This window comes from Chenopodium album, chromosome 24 (genome assembly GCF_948465745.1).
Source record: "Chenopodium album chromosome 24, dcCheAlbu1.1, whole genome shotgun sequence".
In the NCBI taxonomy this organism is placed as follows: domain Eukaryota; kingdom Viridiplantae; phylum Streptophyta; class Magnoliopsida; order Caryophyllales; family Amaranthaceae; genus Chenopodium; species Chenopodium album.
The window spans coordinates 28,036,821-28,063,942 of record NC_137857.1 but is presented as its reverse complement, the minus strand read 5'-3'; the positions used below and the strand labels follow the sequence as shown (position 1 = coordinate 28,063,942).

The following is a 27,122-nucleotide window of genomic DNA, read 5'->3' as shown; positions in this document are numbered from 1 at the left end:
ATGAGATTGTAGGCGATCAATTCCTCAACGACCAAGAATCTGACGACCATGTGGCGTCCTTTTCCTTTCTCTCCCAGCCGGATGGGTAGATCAATCCTTCCCACCGGATGCACCATGCCGCCTCCAAATCCCACCAATGGATTGGAGACCGGATGCATACTGCCAAGCTTGTACTTGAGCTTCTGCAAGCACTTGAAGTTGATGATATTATAGGAGTTGCCTATGTCTATGAGGATCTGGCCTACCAACTGGTTGGCGACCATACACTCAATGACAACAGGATCATCATGTGGCCGGTGGACTGCTCCCCGATCCTTCTCAGTAATGATGACCTCTGGGAAAGGGGTAGCAGACGCCTGCCCCTCATCAACAACATTTACATTCATCTTTCTCAGATGGCTCTTTGTGCCCCGAATGGTCGGGCAACCTTCAGCGAATCCGCCTGCTATTTTATAGACCAAATCTTTGTCAGTTGCCGAACTACTAGCAGGCTAAGGAGTCTTCTTGGACGACTGCCCCGAATTCGTCTTGACAGTCCCTTATGAGGACTTCAAGATGTATGACTTCAGTGCTCCTTTATCAGCCAGACGGTAAAAAGACTATTTATGACTGTAGCAGTCGTTGGTTTTGTGGCCGACATCCTCATGATAGTGACAATACTAGTTTTTATTCCGACTCTCAGCAGAACCTTTCATTGGATTCGGCTTCTTAATGGTCAGCCGGTCCTTTATCTCCATGAGGACGGAGTGGTAGTCCTTGTTAAACTCGTATCTTGAAACGTACAGCTTAAACTCTTTATTTTTCTTCTAAGACGACTGGTCAGAGTTATTGACCGCCTAGATCTCTTTTCTCTTTTTTCTCTCTTCAGACTTTTGAGCTGGCTGAGCAGACTGACTCTCTTTTTGCTTATCAGACCTTTTTGCGTCCGATTACTTGTTGGAGGAGCAGAGCTCGGTCGCTTGTATATAGGCTTCCGCCTCCATTAGGGCTCCTTGGAGAGTGAAATTTTTTTTCCGGATGAGGTCTAAGTTAAAAGTCGACCCATCCTTCAGACCTTTGAAGAAGTCTATGTAAGCTACCTCATCAGACAGCCCCTGAATCTGGATTCTAACCAGATTGAACCGCCTAACATAAGAGCGCAGTCCTTCTCTATTTCCCTGCTGCACATTACTCAGATTGAGACTTGTTTTCTTAGCAGGGATATTCATGGAGAAGTTTGAAGCAAACAAGAACGCAAGCGTCTTGAAGCTGTTTATACAACCAGCCGACAAATTGTTGAACCACAGCTGGGCAATGCCCTTCAGTGTAGTAGGAAAGCATCAACACTAGGTGGCATCATCCAACCCATGTAGATACATGAGGTGGGTGTATGCCAGAAGTTGGTCCTCTGGGTTGGTGGTACCATCATAAGTACCCACCAACACATTTTTAACCTTGGTCGGCTTTGCTGCCTCGGTTATCTCCTTGGAGAATGCAGAAGGTTGTTCTCCCAAGTTATACAACCAGAGCTGCCAGTTCATGGGATGAGTATGGTATGTCATCTGTCCTCCGAAGAGAGCAGGCTGTATATAAGGTAGTGTCGGCTGCTTGTATGACGGGTGTGCCGCATACTGGGCCGTGATCTGAGGACTCGTGTCGACGGAGGGATCGCCTGACGGGGTTTTATGAACATATTGTGAATGCCTTACTGAGGTATTCCTGAAGTTTTTCGAGTAAGTCGACGTAGAAGACGACTCGGATAACTGTTGATTCTTCTTTTCCTCGATGTAATGTCGAGCATCAGAAAAGGTCTTTTTGCTGTCCGGCTGAACACGCAGGATGGCTTTTCTTTTTACCGCTTCAGGGAAGCGGAATTTGGAGAGGTCAATCAAAGGCTGAGCCTTCTCCTTGGTGGTGGGGTGAGGAGTAGGCTCTCGGTCCTTGACAGACTTGCCTTTGTCTCATTTAGCTGGTTTCTTGGCCAACTTCTCTTTTTAGGGAGCAGCCGTCTTCTTGTTGATCAAGTCCTTGATTTCACCCTTGATACTATTCATGAAATTCATGAGTTCGTCTCGGGTGACTGGGGTAGATCCTCCTGCCTGGTTACTAGACGGTTGCACAGGAGGGTTGCTAGAACCCGCCTGGTTAATATTTCGTTCCGGCTTATCCCTAGAACGGATACACTTTGAGATGAATGACGACCCATCAGGGGCCATATAAGTCTCGACTTCAAAGTCATTATCAGCGTCATGATCTGAAACGACCTGTCCATCAATCGTAGGCTAGTTGGTTTCTGGAGGCGGTACAGGCTCCTGTGTAACCATCTTTGTGGTACTCTCCCCATAGAAGGCGCCAAATGTTTTGGGTGTTTTTGTCCCTCAGGAGAGTTACAGCTCAGAGACTGTATCCAACGAAGCCGGCCTGTACTTGCAAGACAACGGAACTCTGAATGTTCGGAGGTCCGCCTCCGAAGATTAAGTTAGTAAGGATTCGGAGTGAAAAAGATGCGGAAAGTAAACTATCCTCTCGGATTCCGAGATCAGGTGTCCAGGTGTCTATCTGTTTCTTGAGAGTGATAGAAGAAGTAAATGATGGGAATTAATTGTCCCCCAATAAATGGGGGAATCTCCTTATTGATAGTGTTTAGGGAATTTTTACCCTAGACAAGTGGACCAATGAGGAGGTTTCACGTGTCAGAGGCTGGCAGGTCATCCTTTGCCAATCTCCAGCTGACACGTGGCCTCTCCAGATACTTTCTTAGAATTGCGGCCTTCAAGGGCCCAATTCCCCAAAATCCTCTATTTGGCGGCGCAGCCCATCAGTCCTAGGTCAGAATGACCTAGGGAGGGGCACTTTTCCCAATGACCCTATAAATAGGGAGATATTCCCCCAAATTGGAGGACATTCAGAAATTTACTATCATTTATTACATCCTACTTTCTCTCTCATCAGAGAACACCTGAGCTTGGAATCCAAGCAGATCCCCACCTAAATTTCCGCACTTTTTATTCTCCTTCAAGTTACTAACTTGAGCATTGGAGGCGGAACACCACCCAACCGGTGTCTCCGTTGTTTTTGCAGGTACAGAGTCAGCAGGACCAGTCTTCGAGTTGTAACTCTCCCAAGGGACAAAAACACCCAAAACATTTGGCGCCGTCTGTGGGGAGAGTACCTCAAGATGGTTCAAAATTCTATACCAATTCTCAATTCTACCTCTCTACGTCCGGTTATTCAGACGGGTAACCAAGAGGACTTGCAACCGGTTATTCAACCGGAAGATTTTGAAATCCCTCAGCCTCCTGATGAGTGATAATTATGGCACTCATTTGGTTCCTTTTTGGACGATTTCTATTTCATTTTATCTCTCTTTTCTTTAGTTTTCCTTAGTTCTATTCTTGTTTTCTTCATTTTATGCTTTTTGTAGTTAGTTTCTCTATTTCATGATTTTTTTAGTTTACTTGTTATTTTTCTCTTTTACTTGCTTTTTATCATTTATTTGTAGGTGGTAATTGATTGTCCAAGAATTCCCGAGCTTCCTCTCTATGAGCTTTCATTGTTTTCATGCCTAAAGATGGTGCAAGAAGCTTCAAGTCAAGGGTGGATCCAAGAGGCAAGCTTCAAGGCTTTGTATATGCCTTCTTCATGGCTTATACTTTTCAAGAAATTTAAGAAAGTTTCTGCCTACTTTGTCCTCCATCATCATCATCTAGGACGTGTGCACCGCTTGAGCTAGGACGAAGAGAAGAAGGGGGAAAGACCCAGATATGTGCGGGCGCACCAAGGTGGTGTGCGGCCGCACATTGGTCGGGTGCGGCCGCACACCTGGTGCGTGCGGGCGCACCAATCTGGGTGTGCCCCGTGCGCACCATTCTCCCTCCTCCGAGCGCCCGCATCTACGAGGGTCTATTTTTGGGCGTCAATACCGACCTCCTCTTTGTATATATAGTTATTTCTACCTATTTTTAGGGAGAAGTTTTTAGATTGAATTTGATAGTTAGTTTTTGGGAGAATTTTAGAGAGAGAAACTCAAGAACTTTAGAGAGAGAAACTCATGATTTTTGGTGATTGCTCAAGAATTCCTCATTGTATTTGATCTTTAGATCAAAGTTTTGTAAGGATCTTCTTCTTGATTTCAATACAAGTTTGATTCTAGTTGATTTCATTTGTTTTCCATGTTATTGATAATTGATTGTAGTTTAATTGATTTTTGATTGATTTTGATTGATTGTTGGTTTAATCTTTGATTTTAATTATGTTGATGATGAAATTGATAATTGTTGTAGTTTTGATCTTGATTCCTATGGCTAGTGAGTAGTTTTCTAGCTAGGGAAATGGTGAAGCATGTTTGAATGATGGATAGAGTAATTTGGGGATAATTGATGGAGTTGATGATATGATTAAATTTGGTTGATAATTCATGTGCATGTGTGTGATTAATTGAGGTTTGGCCATCTTTGATTATTGCACTAGATTGCATTGTGAGCTTGCTATGATACAAACCATTGATTAGTAACTTGCAATTTCACGATTGAGGTGCTTTGTGACGTTCCCTAGGTAGTGTTTAGCGTAGTTGACGCTAGTTAGACCTCTAGGTGAACCATCTTGGTATGCTCTTTTGGATACATGATAATTTTCCTTCATATCACTTGACTTAGTCGGTTTGACCTCCCAAATTACCATTTTCCATTACGATTACATGTGGATCCATTACCCTAGTGTCTTTAGATTGATTTCATATAAGTTCTTGCATCATTTAGCTCTAGCTCTAGTTTCCTTCATAAACCCCTTTTACTTGACTTTGAAATAGCTTGACTTAGGCATTGTGCATTCGACCTCCATTCCTTTGGGTTCGACCTTGACTTACCACTACACTAAATAGGGGTTTGTTAAGTTACAAATTTTGTTTGATTGGGTGGGGTGGTAGCCCAACGACCTACCGTTCTCCTTCCCATCACCTCCGCCTCAGCCTCAGCCAGAGGTATTCACTGAGGAGGAGGAAGAAGAAGAAGACAATGATGTGGAGACCTACATAACCAAAGATGGCTCCCTCATCTCTAAATCCATTCGTTCCAGAGATCAACTGGAGCGAAATCTAGACCAGGCGGGTCCAAGCAGCCGGCCCACTGGGAGGTCAGACGGGGCAACCCGGAAGACCAAAGGAGAGGCTCCAGTCACCCAGAACGAGCTCATGAAATTCATGAACTCCTTCAAGGGTGAAATCAAGGAGATGATCAACAACAAGGCAGGCTCTACCAAGAGTCCGCCGGCTAAAAAGACTCCCAATGATGGGAAGAAGAAGAAGCCGGTCAAGGACAGGCAGCCAACTCCTCATCCAAAGGAGAAGGCAGCCGCAAAACTTGACTGGTCCAAGATTCTGATGCCCCAGAGGCAGCCCCGGAAACCCCAGCCGGAGGCCAAAAAGACTTCTACCTTCGATGCTAGAGAAGTCATCAATCGAAGGAGGCAGCAACAGTCTGAGTCAGCTTCTACCTCAAGCTTTCCATACAGCTTCAAGGAAGCTTCTGCAAGGAATTCTATGTCCTTGCATGAGAGTCAGACAGGCGGTAAATCCGTCAACACCGAACCTCAGCTGATGATAGGGTCTATGCCATACGCACCCCAGGCGCAGTATGGGTAATATGGCCTCCAGTTCATGCAGCCACCCCCATTCGGAGGTCAAGCGGCATATACCAATGTCCAGCCACTGGACTGGCAGCTCCGGCTGATGAGGCTAGGCGAACAACCGTCTGCCTTTGCAGCCAATATAACCGAGGCGGCTCAGCCGGCCAAGGTTAAGAATATTTTGGTTGGTGCTTATGATGGCACCACCAACCTAGAAGACCACCTGATGGCATATACCAACCTAATGTGTTTACAAGGTTGGGACGATGGTGCCGCTGTTTCCCGGCTACATTGAAGGGTATTGCCCAACAATGGTTTGGCAACTTGCCAGCCGGATCTATTGACTGCTTCAAGAAGCTAGCCTTCTTGTTTGCCACCAACTTCTCAATGAACATCCCTACTAAGAAAACAAGTTTAGACTTGAGTACCATTAAGCAGGGAGAGAGAGAAGGGCTACGATCATATGTCAGACGGTTCAACCTGGTTAGAATTCAGATCCAGGGGCTGTCTGACGAGGTAGCATTTACAGACTTCTTCAAGGGTCTGAGAGACGACCAGACTTTTAAGTTCGACCTTGTCGAAAAGGGGCATTTACGCTACAGGCGGCCCTGAGGGAGGCGGAAAGCTATATACAAGCAACCGACCTCTGCACGCCTGGTAGCCAGTCGGACTCCAAGAAGTCTGACAAGCAAAAAGAGAGCCAGTCTGCTCAGCCGGCAAAGAAAAAAAAGAGAGCAAGAAAAGAAAAGAAGTCTGGGCGGTCAGTGATTCTGAGCAGCCGTCCCAGAAAAAGAAAAAAGAGTTTAAACCGTACGTTCCCCGGTACGAGTTTAACAAAGACTGTAACTCCATCCTCATGGAGGTGAAGGACCGGCTGTCCATTGAGAAGCCGAATCCAATGAAGAGTTCCGTCCAGTCACGGAACAAAAATAAATTTTACCAATTCCATGAGGAGGTTGGCCATGACACCAACGACTGCTTCAGTTTATAGCGGACGTTGGACCGTCTGGCTGACAAAGGGCTTCTAAAGTCCTACATTTCTAAGTCCTCGGCTGGGGCAAAGAAGAAGAACAAGGGTCAGTCCTCCAAGGCTACCCCCCAGCGTACTAGTAGTTCGGATACCGACAAGGATCCGGTCTACACTATAGCAGGCGGATTTTCATGTGGTGGCCCTACCATCCGGGGCACCAAGAGCCATCTTCGAAAGATGGACAAGGATGATGATGATGAGCAGGCGTCTGCCAGTTCCACCTTCCCATGTGTCCTCATAACTGAGAAGGACAAGGGCTGCGTCCGCCGTCCGCATGACGACCCGGTCGTCATTGAATTTAAGGTTGCCAACCAGCTGGTTGGACGGATCCTTATTGACACCGGCAGCTCGTCGGACATTATCAGCCTCCGGTGCTTGCAGAAGCTGAAATACAACTCCAGCAGCATGCATCCGGTCACCCCCTTGGTTGGTTTTGGGGGTGGGATGGTCTATCCAGCCGGACAAATTGACTTACCCATCCGGTTGGGTGAGAAAGGCCAAGGACGACATATTGTCGTCAGATTCTTGGTCGTTGAGGAGTTGACCGCCTACAACATCATTCTTGGGAGGCCAACCCTCAACGAAGCCAAGGCGGTAATCATCCCGTCTCTCATGCTCATCAAGTATGAGAGGGATGATGGTTCTGTTGGTTCCCTGAACGGGGATCAGAAGACGGCGTGAGAGTGCTACCTCTCAGCCGTCAAAGATATTGTGGCCTCAGACGGCCAAGGGAAGGAACCAATAGACCTTGACAATGTCAAGGATGCTCCTTCACCCCCACCAGCAGCCGGTAAAAAGAGAAAAGTTGCAGAGCTGGTGGTGGTGAAGAAAGAAAAGAAATAGCAATCACTGACCGGTGAACAGTGAGAGGAGCTCCGTCCCCAACCGGCTAGTGAAAGTATTGATCTTGTTCTGGACGACAGCCGTCCAGAGCGAACTGTTAAGGTTGGAACGGTTGCTAATGCTGTTCTGGGTGTAGACTTGCACCTTCTGCTAAAGAATTCAAAGATGTGTTTGCCTATGAAGTGGAAGAGATGTTAGGCATCAGCCCGGATCTCGCTGTCCACAAACTTGCCGTGGATCCAAAAATGAAGGCCATCCGGCAAAAGAAGAGGAACCACGATGAGGAAAGAAGTCAGGCGGCAGCTGCCGAAGTAAAAAAGCTGTTGGATGCCAGGTTCATTCGGCCTTGTAATTTCCCCGACTGGGTGGCAAACGTTGTGCTTGTAAAGAAGCCGAATGGTACCTGGCGGATGTGTGTAGATTACACAGATCTCAACAAGGCATGCCCAAAGGATAGTTACCCACTTCCAAAAATTGAAAGCTTAGTCAATTCAACAGCCGGTCATGCCTTGATGAGTTTTATGGATGCCTATTCCGGCTTCCATCAGATACCCTTATGGAAAAAAGATCAAGAAAAGACGGTCTTCGTCACTGATCAGGGGTTATTCTGTTATACTGTGATGTCGTTTGGCTTGAAGAATGCGCCGGCTACGTTCCAACGGATCATTAATACAGTCTTCATTAGTCAAATTGGGAGGAACGTGGAGGCGTACATTGATGACATGATAGTCAAATCCAAGCAGCAGGCGGATCACCTTGCTGATCTCCGAGAAACCTTCACCACACTCAGGCGGCATAAGGTTATGTTAAATCCTAAGAAATGCGTTTTTGGTGTTGAGTCTAGGAAGTTTCTCGGATTCCTGATTGATCAAAGGGGGATAGAGGCTAACCCTGAGAAGATACAGGCGGTAATTGACATGAAGTCAACCCGCACTGTTAAGGAAGTTCAGAGACTCACCGGTTGCCTGGCCGCCTAGGGAAGATTCCGCAGCCGGTCAGGTGACAAATGCCTTTACTTCTTCCAAGCAATTAGGAAGAAGACTAGATTTGAATGGGGGGATGATGCTGAGGCGGCCTTCCAAAAACTGAAAGAACACTTACACTCTTTGTCAAGGCTTGTGATGAGTCTATTTTATATATATTTTATTCCCCGTCCCATGGTCATATTTGTGCTAATTTGAGCTCTGCAGAGCTATTTTTATTACTAATATATGTTTTCTAGTGTTTTTGTAGAGTTGGTATTATTTTATAGGAATTTGCAGATTTATGACAATTTTCGAGCATATTGAGCCACTACAAAGATATTAGAGTTTGATCGTATTTTATGACCGTATATTCAGCTCAAGGCCGAGCTAGATAAATTTTAGTTCGGTGAATAGGTGCCCGATTTAGTTGGAGTACTAATTTTGTTCCAAGTCCAAGGAGGAGTAAAGCCTAAGACGCAAACCCATGAAACATAGCAGCCGAGCTCTCTGTACTTTTGACCAGGCCCATTCGGGAAGATTTGAAGTTTCGTATGCTGTGAACTTGGGTCCGTGAAGTTGGGCCTACTGTTGTTGGGTTTATATGCTCCTACAGTTCTACTGTCCTACATTGTCGGTTGGGTGGATTGTTCCCAATTCACTGAGATATAATTTAGTAGTCCTAGTTTTAGTGGGATTTGTTAAACTTCTTCTACGATTTATTTTTGCTTAGTTATCTTTTGTTAGGATTTTATTTTCATAATTGTATCTTAGTTTATAGTAGTTCAAGTCTTAGTGGGAAAGTCTTCCTAAATTATAAAAGGGAGATAGTAGTAGTACGGAGCGGGGAGGAAATTTTTTTTTTTGAAAGAAAGCGGGGAGGAAATTTTAGATTAGTTTTAATTGTAGATTAGTTTTCTCTTATTTTATTTTCTTTAGTTTTAATTTCTTGTGCTAGATATTCTTCAACTCTTCTTAATTAGTTTTATTGTTATTCTATTCTCTTGTTAATTTAATATTATTGCTTTTTATCATGCTTAATATTATTGCTTTGATTAGTTCAGTTTTTAATTATGTGAGTAGTTTAATTCTAGGGTTTATGGGGATCCATAATTAATATGAAGGGATAATTTGTTATTATTGATTATTGATATTGCATGATAATTTCTTATTGAATTGTTTTAATTCTTTGCAATTGGATTATGAATCGAGAAGATGTAATTTGATTGTGAATGTTTAGCAATATTGAATTGATGAATCGAGCAGATGTTAATTTGATATTAAAGGCTATTTTCAATAGGAACTTAGATCTAGTAAATTGCGAGAGCCTGTTAGATCTATGTTGGTTAATAAATTACGAGAGCCTGTTAATCATGTTATTTGTGCAATGTTAATTATTGATTGTTATGTTTTATCCCGGAATATTAATTATTGGTGAACCTGTGACCCTAGGCCTTCTTATCATTGATTTTCTCCCTAAACTTATTCTCCGTAGTATAGTTTCATATTAAACACAACAAATTGGTTACCTTAATAATTTAGATTATATTAATTAATTAGGAGTAGAAAGACCAGTTTCCCTGTGGATTCGACCCTACTTCCCTATCTACTTTAGTTAGAGGACTTAGGTATTACTTTTGATTAGGGGATACGACTTTACCTTGTCAAAATTTGGCGCCGTTGCCGGGGAAACGGTTTTATTTTTATTTCTAGTTGTTATTAGAGTCTAGATTATTTTTATTTATCTATTTATTTATTTTCTTATTCCTTATGAGTTGAAAATACACATGCTTACACTACAAGAATTATATGATTTTTATGAAGCACCTGACTACTGTTGTTGTCAACGTCTTTGTCATGAAAATCCTGAATGCCCTTATAGTGAGTTTTTTGTGCGTGCTCCTGATGATTTTAGAGTCTTTCCATTAACATATGATCATATTCGAAAACGATTAGTTGCTAATGAAAGTTATTGGAAGGCTCTTGATGAAAAAGTCTATGGACACTATAATAATACGAATGTTATTGAGGACGAAGGCATTTGTTCTTTTAGGTAGCCTTCAGATTTATGTAGATACATTTGTTCCCTTCTTGCTACCCATGTTGTTGCTTGTGCCCTTATATTGTTTTTAGCCACATTACAAGCCATGTTTGCCCCAATGGTTACTAGTCCCAAGCTTGGCTTGGGGGAGCTATTAGTGAGTGAGGTGAGGGAGTTTGTAGTGTGCACATTATTTGCACAGTTTGGGTGGGTTTGAGAAGTTATTTGTTCTTGATCATATTTTTGTTTTGATGATTTTTATAGTGTATATATTTGAGAAAAAAAAAAAGTGTGATGAAAAAAGAAAAAAAAGAAGTTCAAAGAAAAGAAAAAAAAAAGTGAGAAAAAAAAAAAAAAAAAAAAAGTGAACTTCTAATAATAAAAAAAAAGAGCAAAAGGAAAAAAAAAGTGTTTGATGTTCAAATGTTCTAAGTGAAGGTTGATCAAAATAAAAGAAGAAAAAAGTTGAGTTTCAATGAGAAATTTCAAGTCATGAGTTCAAAGTTTGTTATTCACTCTAGTTCATTATTATTATATTTTTATGAGTGAATTTTGTAAGTGTTGGGATTGTTTATATTGATTGGAGTTGAATTTGGTGGATTCTTGTTGGAGTTAGTTATGTTGTTGGAGATGTTGATCATTATCTATTTTGATCACGGGTTTTATTAGGATTTGGCTCCCTTTAGCATAGCTTTTCTCTCACATTTTCCCAAATATTTCTTACCCTTTACCCTAGCCTTACATTACAAGCTTTAAAGACCTTCTGACCTTGTGCATAGAGTTGTGTGAATGTGAAAGTGTTGCTTATCAATGCAAGTTATGACTTGACATATTCCGAGTCGACTAATAGGTTGAGTGTATGTCTTTTTAAATACACGAGCGTTGTGAGTTTGGGAGGGCATTGTTCACATTAAAGGGGTTGGGATGGAGAGCGATCGAGTACATCTTTTACTCGCCACATAAATGAGAGTCGAGTGTGTGAGCACTAGTCTTGAATTCTATATGCTCTTGTAGTTTGCTCTATTTGACAATTGTTAGGGAAGATTGGTATAACTTGTAGTATAATAAACTCAAAAAAAAACAAATTTTAAAACCTACCGGTACTTACGACACTGATGAAACCCATTATAAAGGTACTTAGGGCATGTTCACTTCAGTTTAATTTCAGTTCAGTTTAGTTCCTTCTCTCATAAAATATTCATTTCAACACTATTCAGTTCAATTCAGTTCAGTTCAATTCAATCAGTTCATTTTAGTAAATGTGAACAGGCTCTTACTACACTAAAAAAATGTAGATATGTTGAATTTAATAACAAAAATATAAGGTAAAAGTAATTGATGGAAAAGGTTCAAATACAACCAAATTTCCGGGCCTATATATGAAACAATTATTTTTAAACAAATGTAGTTTAACATCAAAATACACTGCAAGAAAACAGGGCCGTCCCAAAGTATACGGAGGCCCTGTGTGATTAAAAATCCATTCAATTTATAATTGTGTCACCCAAAAAAATAAAAATAAAGAGTGAAACTCACAACAATCATCAAACCTTGAATCACTTGTAAATATTCTCTAGCATCAAACCATTAAGCTACATACGGAGATTGTCAATAATAATGCTAGCTTATTTATTATATTGTTAAACTGATATGAGGCCCTATTAACTTTTGGGCCCTGTGCAGTTGCTCACCCTGCACACCCTAAGGGCCGGGCCTGCAAGAAAATATAATATAGAGGACATTAAAGAAATATCTTCCCCTTGATATCTTATCTTCGAATTAGTTAAAGATCAGAAGAAGCAATTTGGAATTATAAATAAAAGACTAACCTTAAATTGCTCAAGAAACTCTTGTATTTTATTACATTATGATACTTTGTACATATATTGATAAACAAATAGATATACAAAAATCATTGTATGAAATATTTGATCTAGCATTGATATAGATCTTTATACAAGCAACTTAATAAAGAAGTGTCCCTAACATTAGAAGATATTATTGAAAGATATAGATAACACACATTTAAAGAGTAAAAAGTTTAAACTAACTAAAAACCGCTATATTTTACTTTATTTTACGGTATTGTAGATTAAAAGCAATTTTAAACAACTAATAATACTACAATAAATACACGCATTATAAATCGCTCACTATTTGACAACCATGCACCTAAGGGTTTAACTTTGATAAAAACAATCACTAATTCAATCGCTATTCAAAATAAACAACACAAATATTTAAAAATGAATGGAGTAATATCAGAGACACTTGAGAATATGAGTAATGAACTAATGACGTGTTGTATGTAAACTAAGAATACAAGGACCGGCACTTTGTAGAGTAAAGACCTCGTCATATCCTGTCAATAGAATTGAATAAAATCAAATTTAATAATTTCGGCCATACAAGTTACATACCAATCTATACTATACGCTCAATCATACACCTCACACAAAATTCCAATCAAGAAAAAATTAAAAAGGACATTTTTAGCCCTTTTAATTACAAACTCTAATTTTGTCAAACCTTACCTTATATAAAGTTTATTTTGCCTCATTTTCTTATATTATTAACCAACCACACTACTATCTATCAATCTCTTTATTATCTCTCTCTTCCATTATATACTTCTTCAACACCAAACCTAAAAACATTATAATTCATTCTTTTAGTCAAACCCTTCTTTCTCTCTCTACTTTCTCTCTCTACACACATTTCACACTTAATTCCATGTCTAATGAAGCAACTAATTACCATCATAATATCTATAATAACCACTCTTCCATGTCTAATGAAGATCATCAATCTATATTAGACAATACTAATTTCTTCTCATTTTTTGATAACCCTAGTAATTTTAATACACCTTGTGTAAATAATAATAATTCTAATAATGATGATAATTATTACAACTTTAACGAGTTCTTACATGGTTCTTCTATGGATTACCCTACGCTCGCGAAGAGCGTAGGGTTATCCCCTACTTCCTCGGAAGTGTTTTCCTCCGTTGTCGACGAAAATCCGGGAAAGGCTAAAGAAAAGGAGGCAGCGGCAGCTATTGTTGTTGGAAATGGGGGTAATAATAATCCTAGCACTCCTAACTCTTCCATCTCTTCCTCTTCTACGGAAGCCGGTGGCGCTGATGATGGTTCGGTTGGGAAGAAGGATGATAAGCAGCACCCTAAAACGGTTGATGATCAAGATGAGTTAAAGCAAGGGTATGTTCATTAACACTTCATTTGGTAAAGAAGTAGAATATTATTAGTGATTTTTAATTCCTTAATTAATTATTATATTTATATAGCTTGACCAAAGGGAATAAAAAACTTTTCAAAAAATAAAAGAATATCTCTATTTTTTATGTTCATATTTGTTATAAAAGATCTTGAATTAGTTCATTAGTTGTATTTTCCTCAACTTGACTAGGGATGGAAAGTTATTATTACCACTTCAAAATAATTAATAACTTAAGTTCATGTATATATGTTGATGATAATTGTGTAGCAGAAGAAAATATTAATTAAGACATTCAATAAAACAATCAGAGCAACCCATCTTTGACAAATTATAATCTAAGGAACAAACTTCATATAGCGTGGTGCATAGAGGTTGTCGGTTAAACTTGGACCATTCATATATGTTCCCATTATTGCCAATAGTAAGTACTTCCTTCGTCTTTAAAAATTCTTGTATTTTATTTTTTCGAAGTAGTCACCATCCAAACAAGTTGAATTATAAGAGACAGAGGAAGTATAAATTTTTATCATTATGAAAATTACACTAGAATTCATAAGTATCCATTAAATAGACGATGCAAATTAATAAATCAAATAACTTGACATGAAGATGCCATCAAGCAAGATTAGTCATCAAAGTATAATTAGGAATATAGCTTGCCCTAGATCGACCTAACACTAGAATACTAGATCAAACCCTCTTCACATCACTACCCTTCGCGACACATTTTATAAACACTTAACTATATTTTGATGATGCAAATTGATTGATCAATGTATGTATCATGAACATACAGGACTAATAAGGGAAAGAAGAAAGGGGGAAAGAAGGAAAAAGAACCGCGATTCGCGTTCATGACAAAGAGTGAGATTGATAATCTTGAAGATGGTTATAGATGGAGAAAATATGGGCAGAAAGCCGTCAAGAATAGTCCTTATCCTAGGTATGTATGTTATCACATCTAATCATTCTAATAAGGCATTCCTTTTCTTTTTTCTTTGCCTCCACCACTTTTGGAAGTTTCAAGTACTATAATTTAGCTAGTATTTAAAAACGCGTTTTCACATCATAATGCTTAATCACATTAGTGAAAGTAATATGATCGTTGATCTTTACATTGCAAAACCATCAGTGTAAATACATAATTGACGAGATAAACTCGGCAATAGCTAAGCTACAATCTAGGCTATAATTAAGCTAGGATATATACAGTAACTAAATTAGTGGAATACAAAGTCAACTAATATATTTACAATATATTCTAACACTCCCCCGCAGTCGTAGCGGGAGGCCCACGAATGCTAAGACTGGTACGGAAATCATCAAATAGAACCCAAGGAAGTCCCTTCGTAAAAATGTCAGCAATCTGATATCTAGAGGGAACATGTAATACGCGTACCTCGCCTTTAGCGACTTTTTCTCGAACAAAATGAATGTCCATCTCGATGTGTTTTGTGCGCTGATGCTGCACCGGATTGCCAGAGAGGTAGATGGCACTCACATTGTCACAATAAACAATAGTTGTTGTATGAATAGGAAAATATAGCTCAAGCAACAAATTTCTGATCCAACAAGAATCAGATACCACATTAGCAACCCCACGATATTCGGCCTCTACACTAAACTTAGATAACGTAGGCTGCCGTTTAGAAGACCAGGAAATCAAATTATCCCCTAAAAATACACAATAACCTGAAGTAGATCGTCTGGTGTCAGGGCATCCCCCCCAATCTGCATCAGTATAAGCAACAAGCTTGCTGATAGAAGACTTATACAGATGCAAACCAAAAGACAAAGTACCCTGTAAGTAGCGTAAAATACGCTTCAAAGCACTCATGTGCGCATGCGCGGATCATGCATATGGAGACAGACCTGCTGAACTACATAAGAAATGTCAAGTCTAGTAAAAGTTAGATACTGAAGAGCACCTGCAAAACTCCTGTACTTAGTTGGATCCTCATATGGAGCATCATGAGTAGCACTAAGCTTGGATTTCGTGTCAACTGGAGTCGGACAAGGGCTACAGTTTGCCATGCCGGCCTTGTCAATGATAGAAGAAGCATACTTTCTGAGATAAGAACATACCATTAGCATCACGAGTCACAGCAATGCCCAGAAAAAAACTCAAAGGACCTAAATCCTTCATTGCAAATTCGGAGCTCAAAAGATCCATAATACGGGTCCGTAGATGATCAGAAGATGCTGTAAGAATGATATCATCAACATATAACAGAATATAAGCTGTATCAGACCCCTGTCTAAAAATAAACAGAGAATTATCAGATTTACTGTTAGCAAATCCAATAGAGGTGACAAAATCTGCAAACCGCTGATACCAGGCTCGTAGAGCCTGTTTGAGACCATAGAGAGATCCCCGCAATAGACAAACATGATCAGGGTGACTTTTGTCACGAAAACCCATGGGTTAATGCATATAAACTGTTTGATTGAGCTTACCATGCAGAAAAGCATTCTTGACATCCAACTGATGGATCGGCCAAGAGTGAGAGATAGCAATGCTAAGAACAGTACGAATAGTTGCCGGTTTGACAACCGGACTAAAAGTCTCATCACAATCAATACCCTGCTGCTGATTCTTGCCATCGGCCACAAGACGAGTCTTATACCTCTCAAAAGAACCATCAGAATTTCGTTTATGACGAAATATCCACATAGAACGAATGACATTCACATTAGAAGGCCGAGGAACCAAATCCCATGTATGATTATCAATAAGAGCATTATATTCCTCTAACATTGCATTTTTCCAATTAGGGTCACGAATAGCACTAACCGGGTCCTTTGGGATAGGAGAAATAGTGGTAGTGGTCATCGTGTTTAGGTTGGAAAATTATTTTGGGTTAGGTTTTACAATGCCATCTTTGGCTCGAGTAGTCATTGGATGGGTTTGGTTCGGTGTTTGGCCGGAAGTGTGAGTAGCGGAGGTGGAGCTGCTGGTGGCAGTGGGGTCGGGACGGCTGTTGTGGGTCAGGGGGGAGGTAGGTTCCTCACTTCGTGGGGAAGTGAGGAGTGGGCTGTCCGTCGTGGGGGTAAGGAGAGTAGGGGTATGTTGGGTCTGCTGGGAGCCCACGGTTTGTGGTGTGACAGTCCGTGAAGAGAGTGGGCTGGAAATAGGGGATGGCCTTGAAGGAGGAGAATGATGCTGCTGCCCAAGAGAAGGAATGGGCTGGACTGGAGCATTTGGGGGTTGAGTGGCGCGCAAATGGGAGACGTGAATTAGTGGATTGGAGTCCAAAAATTCATAATCATCAAATTTCGGTTTGTGATATTTTGAGAACGGAAATTCGTTTTCGATAAATTTCACATGCCGACAAATAATGATTTTTCCATTTGACAAATTATAGCACTTCGAACCACGATGATTAGGCGCGGGGCCTAGATAGACACAAGGGGTGGACTGTTCTTGCAATTTGTGAATAGTGGTGGAAGGGATTAGAGGAAAACATAAGCAACCAAAGACACGTAGAGCTGAATAAATCGGATCACGTTGGTATAAAATTTGAGTAGGAGATTTATAACCTAAGACTTTGGTTGGAAGAATGTTTAGGAGATAGGTAGCCATGGCTAGAGCATGATGCCAAAAAGAATGTGGCAATGAAGCATGAGCAAGAAGGGTCCGAATAATATTATTGATGGATTTTATGTGGCGTTCAGCTTTTCCATTTTGAGGAGAGGTATGGGGACAAGAAAGACGAAAGAGCATGCCATGATTTTCGGAAAAAATTTTAAGAGTACCATTGACATACTCGGTTCCATTATCACATTGAAAGGTCTTGATGTTACGTTCAAATTGAGTTTGGACTATCTTATGAAAGGATTGAAAAATATGTTTTACTTGAGATTTCTTTGCAATAGGATAAGTCCACAAAAATTTACTGTAGTCATCAAGAAACAATAGATAATAACCATGTCCAGACGAACTAAGAATAGGGGAAGTCCATAGATCACTATGAATAATATCAAAAGGAAAAACTGTATGCGACATAGAATCATAAAAAGGGAGTTTCATGTGTTTGCCTAAAGGGCATGATGAACAAAAAGAATTACAAGCCTTATTACATTCAATAAATTTATGATTGCTTAAAGATCTAAGAACAACATCGCCGGGGTGTCCTAATCGATTATGCCAAAGATCAGTAGAAAGAGCAGTAAAATTTGAATGTGAGACGGAAGGAGTGGCTTGACTGGATGGAAAGAGTGGATAAAGGTCACCGGAACTGTCACATCTCATTAGTGTGGCCCCCGTCTATAAATCATTCACAGAATACCCATAAGGATCAAAGGAAATGGATACCATATTGTCAGTGGTGAATTTACGGACGGATATCAAGTTCTTTATTAATTTGGGAGCATGCAAAACATGGTTAAGGGTAAATGGTGGGTAAGGGGAGGGTAAAGTAGCACTACCATGACCATTAATCGGAATTAAATCACCACTACCAACAGCAATGTTATGATTTTTAATGCTCGAATTGACATAAGAAGAAAGAATACCTTGATCGGCCGTCATATGGGATGTGGCGCTAGTGTCCATATAGTAATTGTTATCCGGACGGTTGAGATTGGCAAGCATTTGTAAGGCAGCTTCAATGTGAGTAGGAGTAGGATTCGGACCCATGTCTTGAGCATTGTAAGCTTGAGGTGCTGGACCCAAAATTCCTAGCCCATTCGGCCTTGCCCCAGTAGAAGAGGAAGCAGCCCGTGGAGCCCATGATTGAGTTGGGTACGGACATGGTGGACTGGGCCATTGACCCATCCAAGGAGGCCATGAATAAGGGCCTTGCTGAAACTGCCAGGGCTGCCCATTAATTGGGCCCGATTGTTGTTGGGCTGAGTTTGATGCGCGGCCTTTGTTAGAAGTCTTGTTATTAGACTTCTTCTGCTTGCTGTTTTTGGAGGATGCCCGAGTGGAGTTGCCATGGAAGTCGGACTGACTGCCGGTGGAGGAAACAAGGGCGGTTTGCTGGCGGTTGTTGGTGGCCCCCTCCTTGGCGAGGCGGTTCTTGATGGTACGCTCGGCTAGCTTGAGACGGGATCGGCAACTCTCAAAGGTAGGGAGAGGTTCTTGATTTTGAATAAAATCAACCGTTCCGGCATAAGCTTCGGGAAGGCCGGCTGTCATCTTTAGAATTAGACGAGTATCGGGAATTGGAGCATCAACATCCGCAAGACGATCGGCAAGGGATTTGATGTGATTGCAATAGTCGTCAATGGTGGTAAAATTCTCGAAATCAAGGTCAGCAAGTTCTTGTTCGAGATGAGAGGCTCGGGCTGCTTTGTTGTCTTGGAACATTGATTCGAGACGAGCCCAGGCACCATGAGCGGTGTCATCCTTGAGGAGGATAGCCGTGAGAAGGTCATGAGAAATAGAACCATAAATCCAATTAAGGACCGCGGCATCAAGACGTTTCCAATAGGCTAAGTCGGCCGTTTTAGATTTCTCATATGCAGCGAGTTCCGTCGCATCCGTAGGAGGGATGATGTGATTTGTAAGGTCGTGAACCCTACAAAGCACCTTGAATAGGGCGGCCCAAGAGTGATACATTCCAGCAGCCTCCAACGTGATTGGAATGAGAGATTTGACATTGGTGATGCCAAAAGCAGGGTGGTATTTTGGAGTTTCTGACATTGAATGTTGCAGCGGAAGAAAGAAGAATTTTGATGAAGAAGAGAAGGATGGGCCGTGAGAAAGAGGGAAGAAGAAGGGCTAGGATCGAACCCTAAACTGATACCATGAAAGTAATATGATCGTTGATCTTTACATTGCAAAACCATCAGTGTAAATACATAATTGACGAGATAAACTCGGCAATAGCTAAGCTACAATCTAGGCTATAATTAAGCTAGGATATATACAGTAACTAAATTAGTGGAATACAAAGTCAACTAATATATTTACAATATATTCTAACAATTAGTTTAATCATGCTTAAGTATGAAATTTTGATTCATGAATTTAACGTGATGATAAAATGCTATGGTACAGTATAATATATGTTTATGAAAATGAATTATACATTATGTTAGGTAATTTCCTTAGACTAAATATTTGAATGATCATACTATATGACTATATGTTGAATGATATAGTACATAGTAATTAAAACTTTGTATGTTCTAGAGCAAAATGTTGACAAATTATTCACATTAATATGTGGGATATTATAATTAAGAACCGTTAATTGTAATTCTCAAATATGAGAAGGTAATTTTGAGAATTAATCTTTTATTTGATAATTGAATCTAGTGTTTTAATTGATATACACCGTTTAAATAAATTTAGTCGTATAACTTTTTGGAAGGATAGTGGTACTTGAAATAAATTCCGTCTACATCAATTCGATTTTTTAAAATTGGTGCAAGCATCAATTCTTTATTTGTACACATGCAAAAAATGTAGTTGTAATAGTTCCACGTTTCTAATTGAAAAGCATAAAAAAAAAAAAAAAAAAAAAGTTTTGTTTCATTTGGCAGAAAACGGCACAAGTTTAGGAATAATGTCAGGAGTTAGGACACCCTATTGCTATTTGCTAGTTGTAGGGATAAAGTTGCGCCGATATGGAGAAGATTAGTTCCGTGTACAAATTATATTGCTTATCTTTTGAATTTATGCAAACCTATTTTATCACTCTAGTTAACGTGTTTAAATTTGATTCATCAATAGGGTACAAATCCAATTATTATGAAGTTGATGAATGATGATATTAATTCATTATTATAGATAATGTACATGCAATGGTTTGGCTAGGCAAATTTAATAATAATTGGGACAAGATTTTCTTATTGGTAAGATATGTAAATCAATTTCCATTAAGTAATTGAGCTATACATTAAACCTAGGAGTTTGGTAGGCTTTCATCTAAGTACTATTTCTAAATTCCGATTTTTTGTTTTATAATAACGTTGACATTGAATTTTGATACTTTTTACGGAGTACAAATTTAAGATCGATTAAGATTATTAATTACTTCCTCCGTTTTCTTTTACTTGCAACACTTTCCTAAAAAGGAAATGTCACAATACTTGCAACAAACTATAAAAGAAAAGTTACTTTAGGGAAAAACTACTATATCCCTTATTTAAAGCACATGACCCACTAAATTACACTCCTAATCCCACCTTTCTTAATTACCGCGCTAAAGGGTGTATTGCATCTAAAAGAAAATGGATGAAGTATTACGTAGTATTTATGTTTTATGCACCAAGAAAAACAAGTTAGATCTTATTAATTTTGATTCAATATGATTTTTTTTTTCTGCTTCTGCATACTTAATATAATTCATTAATAAGTAGTCATTGGACATCAACTTTTATAATTTTTAGTAAATCCATGATAAGCGATATTAAAGCTAAAACTTTTACAAAGTCACATCATAAAAGGTAAATGTTCAAAATGAGGGTTCTAAAATTTTCAGGTAAAGAAAATATATTAAAAGACCAATAATATCTTTTTATCATCATCCCATCTAAAATGTACTCGTACTCCGTAACTACTACGGAGCAAAATTTTCTTTTCTTTTCAATTTTATATATTCTTCTTTTGCTTCTCAATGCAAGTAATTTTTTACTTTAGCACATGTCAACATAGTTTGACCCATTAATAACATGTTAGAAAAAAATTATTAAAACTTATTATTTTTAAAATATACATTAAGATTAATCTACATTTAATTTGACATGCATCTATCCAAATTCCTTACAGCCATACTACTCAAGTATTAGAAAGCGTTTCTAAGCAAGTCACTATATCCTTTGTCATTCAACGAGCTTATCATTTTCATCTTTGTATGTTTAGATCTCCGAATTACTTGTATCGAACAGTATATGAACTTGTGATTGAAATCAGATGTAAACGATAAAGTCTTAACCATTATACTATGTTGCATACCATGTTATACTTTCAAAATAATATAATAAGATATATATTTTTTTTTTTACAATGGTAAGAAAAAAAAGAAAACATTAGGAAACCCTCCTCACGAGGGGAAATAAGATATGTTATAGTATAAAAGAACTCATTATGACATTCATGTATTATACTCCGTAGTATACAACTTAAATTATATTCAAGTAATTACCCTAAGCATTCCCGTAATAAAAAATAATAATAAAAAAAATTACCCTAAGCATTAAACGAGTCCAAATAAAATTTAATTAGTAAAAAAATCAAGTAAAAAGTCTAATGCATACCTTAATTTCTCACATTTTCTTGATAGCTTATTGCAGATATCACCCTATCATCTTACACTAAGAATTCATGAGGAGTTGCCACAAGCCAAAACACTACATTCCACCATCCGCTCTACCTTGCTTCTATTGAGTAATTTTAAATTGAATTTAGTACCATCTTAATTAAATTTACCTTTTTTTTCCAATATTTTGTTTATGACAATTTCACTAAAAGCTCCTATACTATAGTCCTTTTTTTAGTGTTTAAAAAGCCACAAGGGTGAGTATTGAAATTCGATCCCAAGATCCTATAGAAAATGAAGCTGGAAGGGAAGCTCTGAAAACCTAAGCTATTCCTCGCTCTCTCCTTTACTCTTTATTCAAATCCCTAGATTTCTTTAGTCCTATATATGCATGGCAAAATAATCCTTAAATATTTCTCCCTATATCTCGTTTAGCTTCCTCAACACTAACTCGCTTAAGCCGAGCTTGCTTTCCTACCACCAAGGCCGGTTGTTAAACATGTATAGCAACCAGTTGTGGAAAAGTATGGCAACCCACCATAATCAACAAAATTAAACCATAAATAGCCATGCATCACCCTCAAGGTATAAATTTGTGCATAGTTTATAAATGTTTGATCAAAGAAAATGTAGAAAAGATAAAGAAAAGTTTAGAGAGTATGCATGGCAACAATATAATAAATAATACTCCCTCCGTCCCTTAATACAATGCTTCTTTTGAGCATTTATTCATCACATAATAAAGAGAAAGAGACATTGTATTAAGGGACGGAGGGAGTAGTATTCAATGATCGTGGACTATGCCGAGTTTCTGCTGCAATTTGCTAAAATATCTAGAAATAATTGAGTTGGTAGAAATAAGCAAGGACCATTTCTTTCAATTCCAAATTCCATTAATCAATTAAAAACAACGGTCAACAAGGGTTTCTCGTTTTCAATTCCCATTCCCACATCTTTTAATTCCATTTTCCAACAAACTACTACATCTCAAATCTCCCTACTTTGTTCCCAAGATTACTCGTACTATTTTTGAGAGGTGCTTTATTCCTAAGATCTTGACTATAATTAATTAATATTATTATTCACTTGTGTAAGTAATAATAATTTCATTTAAAAATATAAAATCATAAGGAGTACTTTTTTGGGGGATTATAAAATCATACTCGTACTTTATATGGAGTAATACTGTATAATTAAAGCTTGCATGGTATTGGGTGTGGCCAATCAATACTTGTTTTGTTTATCTTATTTTCTCTTATTTTAAGAAAAAAATAAGTTTAAATGATTTAAACAAAATAAATTTTGATAAGGGTTACTAATGGCTATCCAAATTCAATTTATAACTAAAAAAATTAGCTCTAATAAGATTTAATTAATAAGATAAAATAAGTTTATGTAAATATAGATTAGTACAATTCAATTCAATAAAACACACTCTCAGGCTCTCAGCCTAGCCTCATGCAGATTTATTGATGAACTTGTGCAACAACCCAAGTCTAATTGAGTAATTTATTTTTTATTTTTTATTTTTTATTTTTTTTATTTTTTTTTTTGGTGGTGCATTTAGCATACAATCTTTGTTTCTTAAATTTTTATTGATTTATCTTGTCTTGAGAATAAATTTTTGAATGACCTTATTGTTCTTACACTTAATTTATGTGAACTTAATTAACAACTCCATTTGAGCTTATATTAGATGATCATAATCAACTATATACACACACATTTATTGTACCTTAATTCTTAATAAATGAAGATTAAATTGTATATGTTTTCAGAAGCTATTATCGGTGCACAACACAAAATTGCTCAGTGAAGAAAAGAGTAGAAAGATCATTCCAAGAACCCTCAACTGTAATCACACCCTACGAGGGACAGCACAACCACGCAGTTCCGGCCACGCTACGAGGTCACGCTGCCGCGCTCCTCCCTCATTATTCCATGCTAGCACCACCACTACCTCCACCACAACCTTTGTCATCATCCAACATCCCTCAAGAACTACTAGCTCAACTAGGGCACTGCGGCGGTACGAGTGCTAGTGTTTCATCCTTTGCACATTTCTCTCGTCTTCAACAACGTAATCATAATTATCATCATCAACAACAACATAACCATCAACAGTTGCAAACTGAGGATTATGGGCTTTTGCAAGATGTGGTTCCTTCTTTTCTCTTAAAGCAAGAGCCTTAGTTATATGTTATTAATATTTCTGTATGTTAATTATGAGTTTATATACATATATTATAATAATTATTCCAACCATGCTAATCTTATGTCATAGTAGAGAATTTTTTTGACTATTTCATGATTTTGATTAACGTATACTTTACGTTTTAAATAATGATAAATTATCTATGATAATACATGCTGTGTACTGGTATCGTATTCTGCATTTCTGCTTAAACCTAAATAATATGGATCATTAATTTGATGAAATTATTCACAATAACTACCTTCTTCCTTACCATTTTTAAAGTTTGAGAACACCCTTATGAACAATGTGTAGTCGTGTTAGGCAACAAAATGTGCAAAGAAATACTTATTCTATCTTAATTTATTTGCAACATTTCTCATTTCAAACTCGTTAATGTACTCGTATTATTTTATACTTTGCTGCAAGAAGGCAACACTACTACAACAGCTAACAACATTGTTAGACACTGTTAACTTCACTTTATTTTTGCTGAATTGAATTATTTTTACTGAATTGAAATTATTTTTACTAAAATGAAATTAGTCTTGCTGAAGTGAAATTATTTTTACTGAATTGAAATTATTTTTGCGGAATAGAAATTATATTTACTGAACTGAATTTTTTTTTGCTGAACTGAAATTATTTTAACTAATATAATTCTGTTATAATTCTTCTTTAAAGTTACTAATTTTTACTAAATTAAAATTATTTTTACTGAATTGGAATTAGTTATACTAGCTAAACTTATTTTTACTTTTTGAAATTATTTTTGCTCAATTGAAATCATTTTTGCTGAACCGAATTCATTTTTACTGATTATTATTTTTTTAAGGTGAATTTTTTTTTTTTTGAAAGAATACTCCCTCCGCTTTTAAATCTTGTTCCACTTTTCATTTGTGACCGTTTTTGAATACTTGCTCCATTTCCTTATTTAAAAAGTTTTTACAATATTTAATTCTTTAATCTCACCTAGTGGACCCAACATAAATTAAATTTTATTAATTTCAAATTCTCTCTCCTCTAATTTGCTCAACTACTTTTGCTTTTTATAATTTTTTATTTTTCCACCAACCCCACTACTTGGCCTCCATATATATTCCATTACTTTCTCTAATTTAAACTAAAACTCTGCATGTACATGGAGAAATGGAGCAAGTATTTAAAAACGGAGGGAGTATATGAAAGTATCTCTTATTTTAATAAGTAAAAACTTTTATAAAAAATAAGAATGTAAAAATTTCTACTATGAAAGTATAAATCAAGAGGAATACAACATGATACCATATAATTATATATTTTTTTCTTAATTATAAATTATCAAAAGTATACAAATTTTCTTAAAAAAAGACAGATTAAAGTAGCATTTGATAATTAAAAATGACTTTTACAAGGGAAATGATAGAATAATCTAATGGCAACATATTATATACTACCTCCGTTACAGGTTATGTGCAACGATTAGATATTTTTCCTCTCTACTTTATGTCAAATCGTTGCACATAATCTATAACGGAGGTAGTAGTAATAATTTCCAAGCATGTTTGGTTAGTGTATTTTTTGTATGTTAAAAACGGATTCAGTTAAATCATTACGACATTACCATTATCGAATGCTTGAATTGGTTAAGAGATTTGGTAACAATTACCTTTACCTAAGGGTAAGAGATTCCACCCATTTGTTACCACTCTAAAACCTAAAGTACCAAATACCCTTACCCTCCTTAAACACAAATTGATTCATTTTCATAGTTAAACCAAACAAATAAAATTAAAAATGTAATAGTTACATGATTTCTTTCCCCACTCTTATTTGTTTCCTTTCTATTTCATTTCCATTGTTCTAATCAAACACCCCCTCCTGTGTTTATGTCTCTCAATCAATTTTCAACATATATATATATATATATATATATATATATATATATATATATATATATATATATATATATATATATATATATGTATGTATCTTAGTTACAATGATTAATGTATTACAAAATTATAACAAAATCAAAATCCTAATAAGAACCCCATAATTAAAATAAGTGTTGTGTAAGGTGAGCCTTCGTTAATTTTATTGTAAGACGATCAATTTGAGGGTAACTTTAACAATTTTTATGGTGACTTTAATCCCTTAAGGATAACTTTAAATTTGTGCGTGAGTTTGATTGTATTTTAATGAGTGATTTCTAATGGATACATGTTATGAAGGCTAATATGATTAATTTAATACATTATAATAGTTTTTTAAGGATAAAACTTATGTTAGAAAAATGGTAATTAACTTTTGTATTATATAAGAGTAACCTTCAAAACTTTTAGGATAACTTAAACCCGTCTTATAATAACTAATGAAAGTCCATCTAATGAAAAATTTGTGCACTATTTATGCTAAATTTTCTAAAAATAGTTAATACTGAGAAAGTAATTAGTGTTTATTTCTTACCGCATATAGAAATAGTGATCAAAGTTTTACAAGTTAAAATATAATAATAATAATAATAATAATAATAATAAAATAGAGGAACTTAGGAAGTACATTCTATGATATGTAGTTGTGTGTAGGGTCTTCTACCAACACCCCATGTAAAACGGTATCATTTAGCCTTCCTCCCACTAACTCATCACTTTTTATATATTACCCACTTGCTACAGTAGTAACAATATATACCCCACATAATAAAAATAAATTAAAGAATAAAAAGAAAAAATATTCAAACTCTCTCTCTTCATTTATTTCATTTTATTTCTTCATTTTTTTCTCTCTTCAAAAGCTTCAATATTTGCAAATAAATTCCAGTAAAAGGTTACAATTCTCTACAATAATCAAGCACAATGTCTAATACATGAGAAAAAAATTGCACAATCGTTGGAAATTTTTTACCAAAAACATAGTCGAAAATCAAAATTGTAAGTTGTTTTATTTCTTTTTTTTTTTTGTTGAAAACAAGTATAATATCCTAGTTTTTAACTGGTTTTAATTTGTTGTAATGGTG

At 37.3% G+C, this 27,122-nt stretch overlaps 1 protein-coding gene across 1 annotated transcript; it reads left to right on the top strand.

The window, feature by feature from the left end:
* The first annotated feature begins 13,168 nt into the window (after positions 1-13,168).
* LOC145612323 (WRKY transcription factor 28-like) lies at positions 13,169-24,179 on the top strand. Its single transcript, XM_081667690.1, has 3 exons — positions 13,169-13,698; positions 14,514-14,660; positions 23,709-24,179. The coding sequence occupies exons 1-3, from the start codon at positions 13,211-13,213 to the stop codon at positions 24,121-24,123; spliced, it is 1,050 nt and encodes a 349-aa protein (XP_081523816.1). The 5' UTR covers positions 13,169-13,210; the 3' UTR covers positions 24,124-24,179.
* Positions 24,180-27,122: the final 2,943 nt, after the last annotated feature.